This window comes from Anabas testudineus, chromosome 9 (genome assembly GCF_900324465.2).
Source record: "Anabas testudineus chromosome 9, fAnaTes1.2, whole genome shotgun sequence".
Classification (NCBI taxonomy): Eukaryota; Metazoa; Chordata; class Actinopteri; order Anabantiformes; family Anabantidae; genus Anabas; species Anabas testudineus.
The window spans coordinates 15,173,722-15,189,234 of record NC_046618.1 but is presented as its reverse complement, the minus strand read 5'-3'; the positions used below and the strand labels follow the sequence as shown (position 1 = coordinate 15,189,234).

Sequence of the window (15,513 nt, the reverse complement as noted above, 5' to 3'; positions counted from 1 at the left end):
ACATCACTGTCTAGAATATGCAAACACCATTTCCAGAATACTTTTTTTAGACTTTTCTAAAGTGTATTAGAAACTTAAAATCTATGATTTGTCAGTTTTGGTTGAACAAGAAAAGATTTTCTTTGTTTTCGCGTGTATAAAAAAAAACATCCTCCAAAAAGATGTTGAGACATGTTGAGATTTTATAACATTTTTCATGTGACACCTATCTGGGTGATAACAATAAACCCAATAGTTGATTGGGTATAAACTGGGTATAAAAGGCGTAAATACCAAAGGCTCTGTCTCTGCAAAAAAAGATGGGTCATGGCAAATGTATACATGTATATATGGATTCACTTAGGTATGAATGCAAAAATCTAAGTGCTGAACACTGAATGTTAATGAACAACACATTTGGACTCACTCAACAGTGAATTGCATCAAAGAATATCATGAGCAAATGCTCTCTCAGCAGGCTAGACTCCATTATAGTTGGATTATTGTTACAGTCAGCATGTTTATCGATCCCTATGCTTCTAGTCTGCCAACGTAATCATACATAAAGTGTAGAGACTCTCAGGAGCAATGTAATAACTAGCACTCTATCTTCATCCTGCATTTTTAAATGTGCAGTGTTACAGACAGAACCACGATGAATAAACTGAGCTGTATGATTGTCTAAACTTCATTAAACACTAACCAGAAAGGAAATGAAAAGTGTTGTGTAGTAATCCAATTAAGTCAATCCCGCGCCTCAGATACCAAGGGGAGAGAATAGACAGGGATATTTTTAGAAAACAGGACTGCTGCATCTCCCTGTCCCTCCTAAGTGTTGCATGGTGCATACATTTAGTGGATAAATTGTTTCTATATGTATTTTTTGTGTTTGTCCTAGTGTTTTTTTATGCAACTTATTAAAGGGCATCATTCACCCTCACCCCACCCCCCTTCTCTTCCTCTTGCTTAGTGGCCCCAAGGGTGGCCGCCTCCGACGTACCACATTTTATCAGTAAGATAACAAGGCACGAGGCATTGTTATCTCGTTTCTGTGAGGCTTTCTCACTCTGCACATCGTCATTGATTCTAGCCATGCTGGGTCATTCGAAGCCAAACTTTAGATTACTTTCTTCCACTCCAAGTTACTTTGGCGGGACTGAGGTGGAGCTTTTAGAATGAGCTTTTTGGAGACACCAGAGACCCGCTGTCAGGTTTGAGAAGACAAAGTCATCACTCACTGTTATCCCATAGGACCACAAGCAATGAATGTGCGTGCGTGTGTGCACGCACAATACAGAGCCACTGCTTACCTACAGCATCAATCTTTGCCTGCCTACTGTGCGGGGTGATGCTGATTTACTCACTCTTATTAAGGGCGCTCTGCAGTCTCCTCCTTAAAGGCCACACAGTCTAATGCTCCCTTCTTCTCGACGTTTTTCTTCCACTGCATTCCCTCTCAGAAACATGTGTGTTGTGTGTGCCGTGAAGGAAAGGGGATTTGTGAGAAAGCAGAAAACACATTTTGAGTTCACAGTATGCTGCGTTTCACCTCCCACAGAGACAGTATCACCTCATTCAATTTCAGTGTAATTTTATACCTTCTTGATAACCTCCTGGACCTGTACACGATACACAGAATATTTTACACTTTTTAAAGGCCAGAGCATACTAACAAGAAGATGACTAAAAACACATTTGGATTGGATTGGGTTCAGTAGTGGCAGAAACAACTGTAGTATACTGCAGCAGCTATTATTATTATTATTATTTTATTATTATAAAATTTAGGATGATGGTGTACTCCAGCTTTCCCAGTGTAGTGTTAAATTGATTATGAAGTTAGTTGAAGCATGACAGACATGTTCTTTCTGATACATTTGAGGCTCTGCTTAATGTGCATGAAGGGGAGAACGCACTGGTGTTGCTCACAAAGACTCCAGTAGGAATCTCACTCTTAGAGGACTTTCAATTAGCCCATGAGTTTATTATTTCACACCTATTCTGCTGGGTATCTTGCTGTTAATGTGTGTTTGTCTGAGCTGAATCAGTCACTACTGGCAGAAGACTCTTCGTACCCAAGCCAGGCAGTTCTTCTTCACAGATTCCCACTTTGTCTTTCACACACTGATGCTCTTGGATTTCTTACTGTGTTATTCTGCCTCTTATTTACAGTTGATGCCTTTTCCTTTTTACTTTCTTGTATGTACACCTCTTCTCATGTGTTTTCTAACCCAAACACACATTCACACTCTTTCAGCTGCAGTGTAGAATAAGCAGTATCTACCCACAGCCATCATCACTCATTACAGCATACCAAATAGTTAACCGTATGCAATATATTTCTTACTCTGACAAATAAAACAAGTCAGGCTTGGTCCTCTTTATTTAATTTCTTTCAGCATTATAAAATAAAACAACAACCAATATTAGCCACACAATAGTAGCCACACCTGCCGAAGTGGCTTCAACAGGTGTGGCTACATGACACCGTGCTTATACAACTTGTTTATTGGAGTACACGTGAAATGCATACAAGAGCCACAGTTCCTCACAGAGGCCCTCCAGGCAGCTTTGACGTCATTTTCATTTTAAATACCCATTTCATTTCACTTTTATTCATTTCAGCCTGTGCTGTCTCTTGCTGCTGTCCACACAGCAGCTGCTAGATAGGGCATTCAATCTTGTGTTCATCTCTGGGACAGAGGCAAGAAGATGGGCAGATCAATAAGAATACAGCATGACAGCCAGACATATTGGAGGCGAGGGATAGCTGCAAGTGCTTGTGTGAGCTCAGCATAAATCAAAAATAGAAAGGTAACACGCTTAAACTTGGGCTGTGGGGAGCTGGTTTTACCTGTCCAATGGCAGATGATAATGGGTGGGGGTGGGTTGTAGGTAAATGATAACTTAGTTTTTGCTTGATCCTGTATTGTAAAGCTGTCTGAGTGACTGAGCCGGTACCATATCTTTAGCTTTAGACTGCTGGATGGACAAAAAATATCATCTAAAGATGTCACTTACAGTATACACAATTAGTCAGAAATGTAATTGGCAAATTAATCTGTAATTAAGCTGTTATTAATCTGTTATTAATCTGTACTTCCTTACAAAGATACTTTAAACTAAATACTGGGGACTATATGAAATCTCAAATGGGAAGATTTTTTTTTTCCTCATTTTCCTGACATTCAAATGTTACTGCTGATTCAGTGGCAAAATACAGTAAATGAGGAAATATCATTACTCAGTCTTTGGTGAGACTGCGTGTTGCTTCACAACTGTGTACGTCACCGTTTGACCCAACAGATGTTATTGTGGACAGAGCCTTTCCTGCAGGAACAAAGTAGCTCTCTGAGAGTGACTTGTTGTATACTTAGCTAGAAAATACTGTAGAGCCATAAAGAAACAACATGTGGAGAATAGTATTTTCAGGAAACATGTGGAGGCCCAGCCCAGAGTTTTACTTTAAAATACACTAACACTGATGGGTTTATGCTTCACTGCTTGGTCTCTGCCTGGGTGTGTTTGTTTAGGAGTGTGTGTTTGTGTGTGTGTCTGTGTCTTTTAGATTTAGATTTCCAAACATGTGTTGACTTATTCAAGAAAATTACACTCACTCTCAGTAAATCTCAGACTCGGTTAACTGTTTATAGCTCAGCACCCTCACTTGTGGTCCACGTTACAGACATAAAACATTACAAACGTAGTGGGAATTACCTCTTATTTACAGGAAAGCACGGTGATGACGATGTTTATCTCAGGAGGGAACTGCTCATGATGATGATTAGGATTGCCATGATGACGACAGTGTTTATGGGGAGGCATACAAACGGATTAGAAAGGCTTAGCCAGAGAGAGGGAGTCCCCTTGCACACACGCGTGTACACATACCTGGCTCGATTTAGAATTATTATAGACTTGTACAGTATTATAAATCCACTTGATGCGTGCTAGGAAAGTGGTGAAGGAAGGTGAATAACTTGTTGAGATGTTTATTTATAGTATTAGATCCGAGTTAATGCTTCATAAAAAAAAAAAACTAAAGTTAACTTTTAACTGCTTTTCCCAGTTGTTCCACCGATTGGTGCGTTATATCACGCTTCCTCTCCAATCTCTGCATAGCTTTTTATTATCATTGTTTAGTCTGCATATTTCACCTTCCTTTGTATTTTTGCATGCATTGGCACATTACGAATTCAATTGTACAAAGCTTCCTTAGAGGAAATACACTCCCACTTGCACAGCCCTAACTGTTACTCTTCTCATCCATCCGGTAAGAAAGATTCTCACATTGCAGGGTGTAGAATAACAGTCTCTCAGCAGGACAGGAATGAACAGTGTGTTCGTGACAGCACTTCATTCATTTAATGTGGTGCTATCAGCCAGAACTGTTCCACTGGAATTTTGTTCTTTTCCAGCAGCACATTCCTGCTGCAAAGGTCCTGTTTTATGTCCAGCACAAATGTTCTTCTATTGTGTTGAGATAACGGTACTTTGAAAACTGTGTTGATGCTAAATTCAGACCCTGGCATCCACATTGTCAGAAAAGTCATTCACTCTTTAGTTGTTTCATTTTGATCATGTCCTTAATGAGCCCACTTTATAATCTTCCTGCTCTCTCATCTAGGTAAAGTTACCATGAAATATTCCCTGTGCCACCCGTTTATTTGCACATACATTATTTACATTCTTCATTTTCATATTTATTTGCATCAGTTTGACTGTGTGATTTTTCCACAGTTCACTTACTATAGCATCAAAATATAGCTTTGTTTTTATTTTTGTTGATATTTCATTGTCTTTAGCAATATCTATACACCTTAGTGTCCCTAATTTCATGACTCTACTACTACTGTTATCACATAAAGGCACATTTCCACAAAAATATCTTAAAAAACTAGAAGTACGGTCTTATTAAGATGTGCATACTCCAAAACATACAGTACCTATTTTGGACATATGTTTGACACAGGAGGAAAGTTCAGCTTACTTTAAGCTCATAGGAATTATATAACAGTGCCCATGTAAAATCTTAGCTTCTTTATTAGCTTTGCATTTGCATTGCAAGACATTTTTGCAACACAATGCACAATTCAAAATGTATGAAATGTCTCTATTTTATCATCTCAAGCAGGTAAAACACAGCTGAGTTTGGGTGTTTTGGTGTGGTGGGGTTTTTCTTTTTTTTATTTGAAGTGGTACTCAATAAAAGCTTAATAATAGTTTGTAGCAGCCTGCAAATGTCTACACATGGGGTTAAGTGGTTCCTACGCATCTCTTTTTGTTTGCGTGAATGGGGAGACTTACTTAATAATCTGCATATGAGGACGTAATATAATTAAGATAGCCACAGTGTTCCCTGTACGTGTTTTGAGGAACATCTTAACCTGGATTACCTGAACTGCAGGAATGGCATCCCTAGCACTCACTGGCAGGGCATCCCTCACACACACACACACACACACACACACACACACACACACACACACACACACACATACATGCATAAGGGACACCACACACACACACACACACTCTCTCTCTCTACAAACTTCTCCATACACATGTAGCCTGAGCTCTCACAGACTCTCACCAGTGTGGTGATGTCATCAGGGTTTTAATGAGGGATTACTCTGACATCACTGGGACGGCTGCCAAGTTAAACCTATTAGCTTCACCATGTGCTTGTGGTGCACTACAGCTAGAACTGTGCATGTCCATGTGTGATATGTAAAAGCCTATTGAGAAAATTGTGCAGTCCGTGGGCATCTCTCCATGAATGTGCCCATCAACAAACCGACTGTGTGCTGGCAAACCGAAGTCTACGATGTTCTTAAGTGAGTGTAAAATGTGTCGAGTTGAGTTAACAGCAGATCTTCAAAGAGCTTAAGAATGGTCGGCAGCCCAGATAATGAGAATCCGTTATGACACATATTTGGCATATTAGGATATTAATTTTCAACATTTGCTGTCATTGCACAGTTGCACAGTTTCCAAAAACACAGACGCACACACAGGCTAATGAAGGGGATACTAAGAAGATATTTCATGTGAGGATTTTGTTGTGCTGTTCTTTTCCTTACATGGCTCAGGAAAATTCATTAACAGACTTGCTTTTGAGATTAATTGCTAACACACTGGTCATGTTTGGCTTGAACCAACAAAGGCTACTTATACTGTTTTTTTTTTTCTTTTTTCGTTTGTTTCCAAGATTATAAACCCCTTGAATAACTTCAGTCTGTATTGTAAACAGTCGCCTTCGTCAGTCCTGCAGCCATTCCTGCAGTTGACTGTTAGCGACAACACCTCTGTTTACATGATATTAAGTTTAATAATCCTAATGTAGTAATGTAGACATGATAATTATTTTTCTTTTAAGATGTTCTTAACATTCCTTTAGGTTTTAGGTTTTCTACAAATGGCCTCTTGGATATTCTATATTTTGGAAGTCAGACTTTACCAGGCTTCAGATAAGTACATGACTCTGAGGGGTGTGATGAAAAAAGCGTTTCTTTGCTGCGAGACAGATGTCCTCATGTTGGTGTCAGTACATGTTTTGCACATTGGTACTATGCAGCAGCGCTCCAGCCCTAATACATCACGACACACCCATGTTGTCAGGGGATGCAGCAAGATGCGCACAAACACTTACAGTATACACGTGCACCACACAAGTAGGGGCTTTTGTTAGTCTTATCTTCAGAGGTCACACTTCTGCAGACTTTTCTTTTTTCTTTCTATTCTCCTTTGTGTTCCGGGTCTGTGAGAAAACCAATAGTTCATCCAGCTTAAATTCTCTCCCCAGTCTGTGAGTCAGGAGGTATAAATAGAGCACAGGTAAGTCATGCATGACTGCTGTGAAATATTAAGTGGGTGCTGTGAATAGTTAATTTCTTGGCATGAATCACATCCTATAAAGAAGTGTTTGGGTTCATCATTTTGAGGGTATGCTAACGTGTAAATCCTTAGAGCTCGCAGTTAATGCCCATTGTAACTCTTCTCTGCAGCTTTCCATCCTTGACCCTTTTGAGTTGCTGTCATTCTCATTTTCTCATTACACAATCTGCCATCGTGTCCTTAGCAACTGAAGGCTGATTGGTTGTCAGGACCTACCTGTCCCTTTTGAGTTCTGCCAGGTCACCATGGCAACCACATTATAAACATGAATCTAGCAGGGGACTGTAAAGGCAGGCAGGAAGTGCAAGTCTCGCTGAGGCGAAGGAATTGCTGCCTGACACACATGACAGCTGCTTTCAAGCAGCGTGACTGGCTGAGAGCTATTCCATTTACACAAATGCAGCGCCGCATGAATCTTCATTACCATTCCATTGTTGTCTCTTAATCACATTACCTTTGCTGAGTTACATACTTGAAAACAAATATCCAATCACTGGAATCATATTCAGTTTTCTTGCAACAGCAGTGGAGGTGCAGTTGCCATGGCACTAAGCTGCAACAGCACCTTTAAGCCACAGTTTATAGCTTTTTTTTTTATTATACTTTATCACACAACTGACTGTTGCTTTCTGAGACATTTTAATTAGTTCAAATAGAGCGTCTTGCTTTGTGCTGTTAAACCTGACAGATAGGTAGAAAGCAAATCCCTCTCCTCCTTGTCACTTGTCTCTGTTTGTCTGTGTACAAAGCTTTGCCACAAAGTGCCAACTAAATACGCTGCCATTGTCCTTCCTGTATCTCTTAATTCCTCAAAATCCATCTTAATATTTTTATTCAGAGGGAAGACACTGTAGAATTAGTCACTGCTCTTGTTACATGGGTTCCATCTGCTGGAGTTCTCTTGAGTCATATTAGCTGTGTCTTCTTCTTACTGCCCTATGTCATCGCATTAAAAGAAACTTAAAGTGCAGGACAGAGCACAGTACTGTTGTTGTGAAGCCTAGCCTCCATAAGACAACAGTAGGTTTATAATCTTCAGGACCTTTTTGCACAAAATGTGCCAGATGTACCATTTGTAGAAGATTAAACCACTGAAAGCTGGGATCAAATTGTAAATGTTTTTGCTTCACTTTGCTCCAACTTGTTTCTTAATAAATTTCAATACCCGAGCTTTGTTGACAGGAGTGTGAAGGCTTATATTTCCCTTTACCTGCAGATTGGTCACACCATGACCATTACCCAATCCAGTAAATTAAAGCATCTCTATATTTGGAAATTATTAAATATAGTTTGATGAGAGAAAAAAACAGTTGGAAGAAAAGCGTAAGCTAAAGAATTAAAAAATATATAGTTTCAGTGTCAGTACCTGACCACAGGTGTCCCTGCAGTATTAGTATCAGTATATTAGTGTCAAGGTTTGTTGATCCTGCCAGTCAAGATTGAAGACTTGTTCGTAAAGTTCTCTCCATATTTCTACAGCCATTTAGTTACAGTTTATGCACTTTTAGTTTAACCTATAGCACTCCTGTCTGCTGTTTTAATCAGTAAATAGTCTGCAAGATGAAGCTCTTTACATTTGTTTTCTTTTTGTGTTTCCTTCCGATCCCTGAGGTAAAATATATTTCAGGTTACTTGCCATCCAAAATGTCATTGTTTCAAATAGACACACGTGACTATACAGAATCATACTTTACTCTTTACTTAAGTAGTATAATATAGTACAAAATAATATAGTTTAATATAATAGTAGAATTTTCTCCCAGGTTGAATCTCAACATGAAACATATTCATTGGATTAATTTGAAATGTAATTTTCATTGTATTGTATTATTTAAAAAATGAACACACTAAACTCCCACATCACACATTTCAATGTTCAGATACAGTGGTTATGGTCTTATGGTTTTGAGCCTCAGGGACATTAAGTGACGCCAGTCGCACCATCACCTGATTCTCTTTCACAGCTCATTGCAGTCGCTGACAGTGTGTGGCCAACTCATCAGCCAGGCAAACATATGCTTGTGTTACAGGTTTTGTGTTTTTGAGAGTTAGCAGGAGAAGTGTGTGTGTGTGTGTGTATGTGTGTGTGTGTGTGTGTGTGTGTGTGTGTGTGTGTGTGTGTGTGTGTTCATAATACTTGGACTAAGTCAGCACTTGTATGTCTGTGTGTGGGTGTGCTCATGTGGTGATGTTCAGATGTTCAGTACTAGTGAAGAAGCCTGTTGTGTCTGTCGTTTGATCTGTGACTTAGACAGCCTCCGCGTCCACCCAGGACCTGTTGTCTCACGCTGGCTGCTTCTGTCAGAGCTGAGCAGAAGCTGTAAATCCGCAGACACTCACCGCTCTGTGCTTTTGTGCTACTGTACCTGTTGTGGTGATGTAACTGTGTACCTGTAGGGGAGACTGCCCCCTGCCAGCAGCTGAGAACAGTCAGGAGAAGTGGGAGTGATGTAGATTTTACCTTGATAGTAGTGTCTGAAAATGATGACAGTCAGCAATCAGAGATGAAACACCAGAGATCTTCATGCTTAGTTGATCTTGTTCCTGTGAAGCTCTTAGTATTTATACAAAGTCTTTGCTCAAACTGCAGTTCCTGCTGTTCACTCACCATATATTTGTCGTGACACAAGGTTTAAGCATTGCTGGCTCTGGATTGTTTATTGTGGTACTCTGCTCCCCTCTAGTGGTGTAGATTTGCATTTACTAAGGTTGGAGGGTGAGAAGAGCTTCTGGACACATTTTAAGAACTCGTAGTTCAGTTTTTTCAGTGTCATGTTTAAAATGTTGACCCAGATGGGAGGTTAATCATGCTTGATTTTTTCCGTTCAGCAGCTAGTTTGACATTTAAATTATATTTGAGCTACAAAACAAAGTGACTTGTTTAAGATTTCACCTCTTTCAGTAACTAGTATTACTAATGCTTGTTTTGTGTTAGGAGAGTACATCACACCTCACCTGGAAATCCAGTATGTTTTAAATACCCTACTTTGTATTCACTATATTTTAATGACAGTTCATGATTCAAAGAGGGACATGTGGTTCTTCTATTTGATAGCGGTTGAAGGTTTTACTTCAGTCTTTTGTGTTTTAAATGCCACACACATGCACACAGACACACACATGGGTTCAGCCAAGGATAAGACAAAATTGTCACACTAACTATTAGCAAAATAGTTCTCTTCCCCGCTGGACTGTTGGACAAGTAAAGAGTAAGAATAGACCTTCTGAGACATATTCAATACAAAATAAATGGTTAATACTTTATAGTGTGATAGTGTACTATAAATGGACTGGAGTTTTTTGTAATTTATTAATGGTAAAAACATTACTTGCAAGGGGACCAACTTTATTTTGAAGCCGTTTTAATCTGGACATCTATTTCCATTTCAGTTTTTTAGTCTATAGATATAAAATGATTATGTAACTCTGATCACTAAAACATAGCTCTTGTTGCTGTCAATACCGACTCTTTATGGCCTGAAAGAGAAGATAAATGAGTTTGCTTTACTGCTGCACTTTGCTCCTCCCTCTTCTGCATCTCTCTCTCACTCTCCATCTCCTTCCATCCTTTTCCCCATTCAAGTCACACCCATGCTGAGCCCTCTCCTCTCCCCTCACACTCCCCTCCCCCTTCTCAACTGAGATAGCTTTATCAGGCTTGTCACTCTGACTTCTCTCGTTCTCTTCCTTCATCTGTCTTGACAAGTGCATGTGTGGTAGTGGTTAGGAGACTCACCAAAATGAGTTTGCCTGTGAACTCAGACTATCTGTCTCTGGAGAGGATAGCCCGCTACCGCCATGCATGCTCCAGTGGCTCGCCCTACGCCACAAACAAGCCCATCGACATCAAACCTCGGGGCAGGAGAGGGTATGATTGATCTCTGACACTCAAATGCTTTCTGTGTGGGTGTATTAAGGAAAGAGGATTAAAAGTTGTTTTGTTGTTGTTCTTGTGCTGAGAATGTGTAACATAAGATTTCAGATTATCAGATTAGATATTCAGTGTTGCTACATAATGCCTTCTTATATTTGTGTTGCTCCGTCTTACTCTGACTTGTATATGAAAAGTTGAGACTGAATCCATTAGAGATTGAGGAGTGGTAAAACAACTCAAAGGGGAAACTTGGAGATTTCAGCTGTGCTTAAAAAGTCTTTTTCTCTTGCTCTTGTGTAAATGGTGACCGTGATGTGTGTGCATTTATGTGTTTGAATAATTTGCATGAATGTACACATATTGTGTGTATTCCCGCTTATCAGAACATTAGCTGATAAATAGCTCGACCTGGAGCACAAAACTGGAGCTGTGTAAATGGTCAAGGCCTGGTGGCTGGTTGTGTTGTTAGATTTTTTTTTTTTTTGCTGTCCTGCTGTTTACTCTCCTTCAGGTGCGTGCAATTGTGTGTATGCGTATGTGTGTGTATCTCTGTGTTCCATGAGAAGCAGCTATTCTGCTTTTGTAAAAACACTAAATGGTTAAAAGCAAGGTTAATGATAAGTAAGCAGGTTCCAATCAGACATCATCTAAATCATTAAGGTGTCCAGGACAACAGGTTTGTTCACTAATCAGAGCAGAGCGTAAGCTAATTGTTAGAGCACTCTCTGTCCTTTAAAGCTCAAACAGAAATTTGTAGGACCCTTTTAGATGCATTTTGGTACTGCATTACTCTGACTTCTATGGACTCTGCAACCCCAGCCAAAACTAAGCTATGCTGTCGTCTGATGTACACCTGTGCTTGTGTTTTGTGCATCTAGGAGCGAGTGTGTGCATAAACATGAAGTAAAATTGTGTACTTGTTTTTGTGCCTCTATAGTATTTGAATATGAAGCGGCAGTAATGGCTGGTGGTGCTCGTAGATGTACAGATGCAGATAGAGCCTTGTCAATACAGTGGACCAGCCATATGTTCCCACTGCCTGCTCCGTAGCTAAGTGCTATTTATATCAGCATTTGCTGAGCGTGTTTGTCTGCACCTTATTATCTGAAGCTGGTTTGTGCTGGTTTGTCTTTTTTACGCAATCAATAAGGGTGTCAGTCACTGTGGTCACTTAATATATTCAACTGTTTTTATGACAAGAATTAAACATGTCTCACCACTAGGTGGCAGTGGTGCCATTTTACTTTCTCTTTGGGTGGCACTGAAAAGATGGAACTGCAACTGTGAGTTTTGCTTTTAGTTATTGTAAAGTAGCTATTTTCTATTACATAAATGTCTCCATTTTAACCAACACACCAGATATTTATTGATTTGTTGATTCTTTCGTGATTTTTTTACTAGGTTCTTGCTAAAAATATTGATTTAGTTTTTCTCATGAAATGTAAAATTTAACATATAAGAGAAACTAAATTAGATATTAGATAAAACAATAAAGATTGTAATAGAAATGATAATAAATAATATAAATACATACTATAGCATTAATTGAACTCATCTGTTTTGCTGTAAACCAGTGAGGACTGTATCCACAAGATCACTACAATGTTTTTTGTCTTATTGGGATACATCGTCACCTAAGAGATAAATTATCTGTTAATAACTGTTTTAGGCTGAGGTACTTATCTTTTAAGACATACCAGGAGTTACGATTACAGTTATTGGTGAGCTCAAGTAATTTTATGCTGAATATACAATTCAAATCTAACTTGAGCAAAGACACATTCTTCCATCCTTCAAATTTAACCCTTGTTAATATGAACCTCACACTTCTTTTTGTTTGTGTTTTACATCCCAGCTTCCTGGAGATGGCAGCAGTGTAGCCTAAAATTTAATTATAAATTATACTTGAGTGGATGTTTGTGTGGATGTAGCCACTTACCCTCTTTTTAACTACAGACTGTAAACTGACACATATATTGTGAATTTATTTATATATATTTGCTTTTGATGCTCAGAACCAGCTTCTATCTGACTATCCACATTGTAAACTGTGTTTTTGTGAATGATGTTTATCTAAACATATGTCTTTTAATGCAATAGGGTAACAAGAGGTGGAGAATTTTGTACATTTTATATTGTATGTTGTTGTTTCATTTAGAATCCATGTGGTTTCAAAGTATTTTTTTCAAAATCAAATTAGATTTCCCACATTTCTTAAAGGAAATATTCTTTTTGCTTCTCTCTCCTAGGAATGTTCAGCCCGTGATAATAGGATTAGTTTCACCGGCTTCACAAAGCTATAAACTACATCGTTCTGCCATGCTACACTGAAAGCATTGGATGTGCTGGTTCAGCTTACTGTAATTCACAAATGTGGTCACATTTTTAGCTGCATAACAACAGAAAACAGAGCAGCATTGACTAAGAGATGTCAAGTGAGGAATGATTAACAGGTTTCAGAAGTGTGTTCATGAGTATTTATTCTTGGCCTGACATTAAGGTTTATGGAAGTATGCATGTGCATCTGCTTATATGTGCACAAGAAATTAGGAAACAGCAGCCACAATCTACATTTGTGATTTACTCTGAAACATGACTAGATGGATGAGCACAGTGATCTCAATCTATGGCTGCACTATGCAGTTTATACACAAGTGCTGGGGATGGATTCATTTACTTTTCTGCTGCTTTGTGGCTCTTGAAACCACAACTTTTTTGGAACAAAAACATCCTTTGACTGATTTCACACTGTCGTTACTTACGTCTGTGGCCACTTTTATGATTGATGACTTGAAAAAATTCTTACTGGTTTGTAGATAAGAGGGCTGCAGTGCTGTGCATGCTGATGCTTTGTGGTTTGGGGTTTTGTTTGTTGCTTGACTGAAGATTTTAGCGACAAGCTAATGCTGTGTCCTATTTTTTAACAGTGATAGCAGAAAGTAAGTAAGCTTCTGCAGTAATGCTTTTTGATATGATATTTTAAGTAATTTTTACATCATTGATTTGAAGTCATTTTGCCTGTGCAGGAAAAATGTCACATTTAATCTGTGCGTTGTCTTTCACATCTCATCGTGCATGTTTCTTTTTATTGTTACTCATTTTTTTGTTTGTTTTTATGTGATTGATTAGCGGCTTATTCTGATCCTCAAGACTCCAAGCTACACATACAGTGCAAACAAAGGTGGAGTAGTTCACTTGACTCATTCATGCATGGTTGACAGACAACACACCTCTCAGTGTGTTCCTCGGGCCCCACAAGCCATGCAGCATACAATGCCATTTACTGTAAGCTACACAATCTGACCTGTTTTACAAATATTAACATGGTGATTATGTTGTATAGCCACCAATGAAATGTGGATGTTTCATAAGAAAATATGCACAGAAAAATCTGAATGACCCATAGTACAGTGTCTTTTGTGCAAAAAGAATAAAAGTCCTGCAGACATTGTTGAAATGCAGTAAATTACTGTAGACCATGGGGAAAGATATGCATTGCATTTAATTATGTCTGTTGCAGAGACTTCTAATGTCGTGTTGTCTTTGCAGCACAAAGTGACCTTAAAGAGGGTGTTGGGCTTGTGACACATTTTAGACAGATCTCATATGTTCTCCCAATTGTTTTCTGTCATGTGGAGAATTTATAAGCTGGAAACTTTTATCACTACATACAAATCACATACTTACATACTAAAAACTCCTGCCAGGAAATCTTCAGTATATCTTTGTTGTCTCGGTTTACTGCTTGTCATATTGGATTACCATGTTAAAACTCGGCCAGCACACTACAGTAACTGTGCACACTCTCTCCAGATCACCTGCATGCTTTAGCTGTTGCTTTTAGGGTGCTGTGGCAGCCAAGTGATTGACACTTGTGATGATTGTTAGAATCGCTAGGGGATACAAGTCCCGCCCTTCAAGGAATTACTATAACCAAAACAACCCCTCCCACACCACACAGAGAGACAGAGAGAGCATAGGAAAGTCATGTAACTCAGAGACAGGGACACAGACATAAAAAGACAAAGCAAGAGGGACAGAGGTAAGAAGGGAGGGAAAGAAGGAATGTGGGAGGAAGAGGAGATCTTATTTCCACTAGTCAGGGAAAAAAAAATACACAAGGACTTGAAAGAGAGAAGCAGAGTGAGTGCATGGCTGGATTAGGAAAGAGGAAGATCGCATGCTGATCTGGCAAGAAAGATACGCGTGAGAGAGAGAGAGAGACAGAGAGGGAGAGAGAGCAGGGTAAAGAAGGAGCTACTGTCAAACAATTGGAGCTGGAGGAGGAGCAGCAGTGTGGAATCCTGTTGGATGGAGGTTTTGATCTGACTAAACTCAGGTTTAGTCTCAAGCGGCTCGACAGGCCTGACCGCCCCCACTGGACTGAGGGAAGAAAGCTCCCACTGGATCACTTCAGACCAGTGGGGACTGTGGTCCGACCACAGCAGAGGGCTGAACAGTGGGCTGCTCCAGGTGGCCCAAACGGGGTGTGTGTGGCTTTCCGTGTGTGTGTGTGTGTGTGGGCAGTGTGCATATGCGGTTTGTGTCTGGATGTGGAAGGACAAGCCAGACCATGAGTATCATTCTTAAGCCACGGTCTCGCTCTACCAGCTCACTGAAGAACACGGAGGGACTATGGTAAATAGATGGGGAACTTTGCCCTGTTGGAAAATGTCCATGTTAATCCTGTTGTGTGTGTGTGTGTGTCTACTTTATGTGTTCATGTTCATCCCAAGTCCCTTATTTTCGCTCCGTTGTCCCTG

At 39.5% G+C, this 15,513-nt stretch overlaps 1 protein-coding gene across 4 annotated transcripts in view; it reads left to right on the top strand.

The window, feature by feature from the left end:
- pde4d (phosphodiesterase 4D, cAMP-specific) overlaps window positions 1–15,513 on the top strand; it is a 78,538-nt gene that overhangs the window by 34,094 nt on the left and 28,931 nt on the right. The window contains exon 1 of one of the 4 annotated variants that reach the window (XM_026342747.1): window positions 14,715–15,388. The exons of 2 other annotated variants lie outside the window; for them this stretch is intronic. In XM_026342747.1, coding sequence (XP_026198532.1) covers window positions 15,285–15,388 — 104 coding nt within the window. In that variant the 5' untranslated portion in view covers window positions 14,715–15,284. Of the gene's footprint in view, window positions 1–14,714; window positions 15,389–15,513 lie in introns of those variants that run through there. One more of the 4 variants, XM_026342749.1, reaches the window with a different exon arrangement.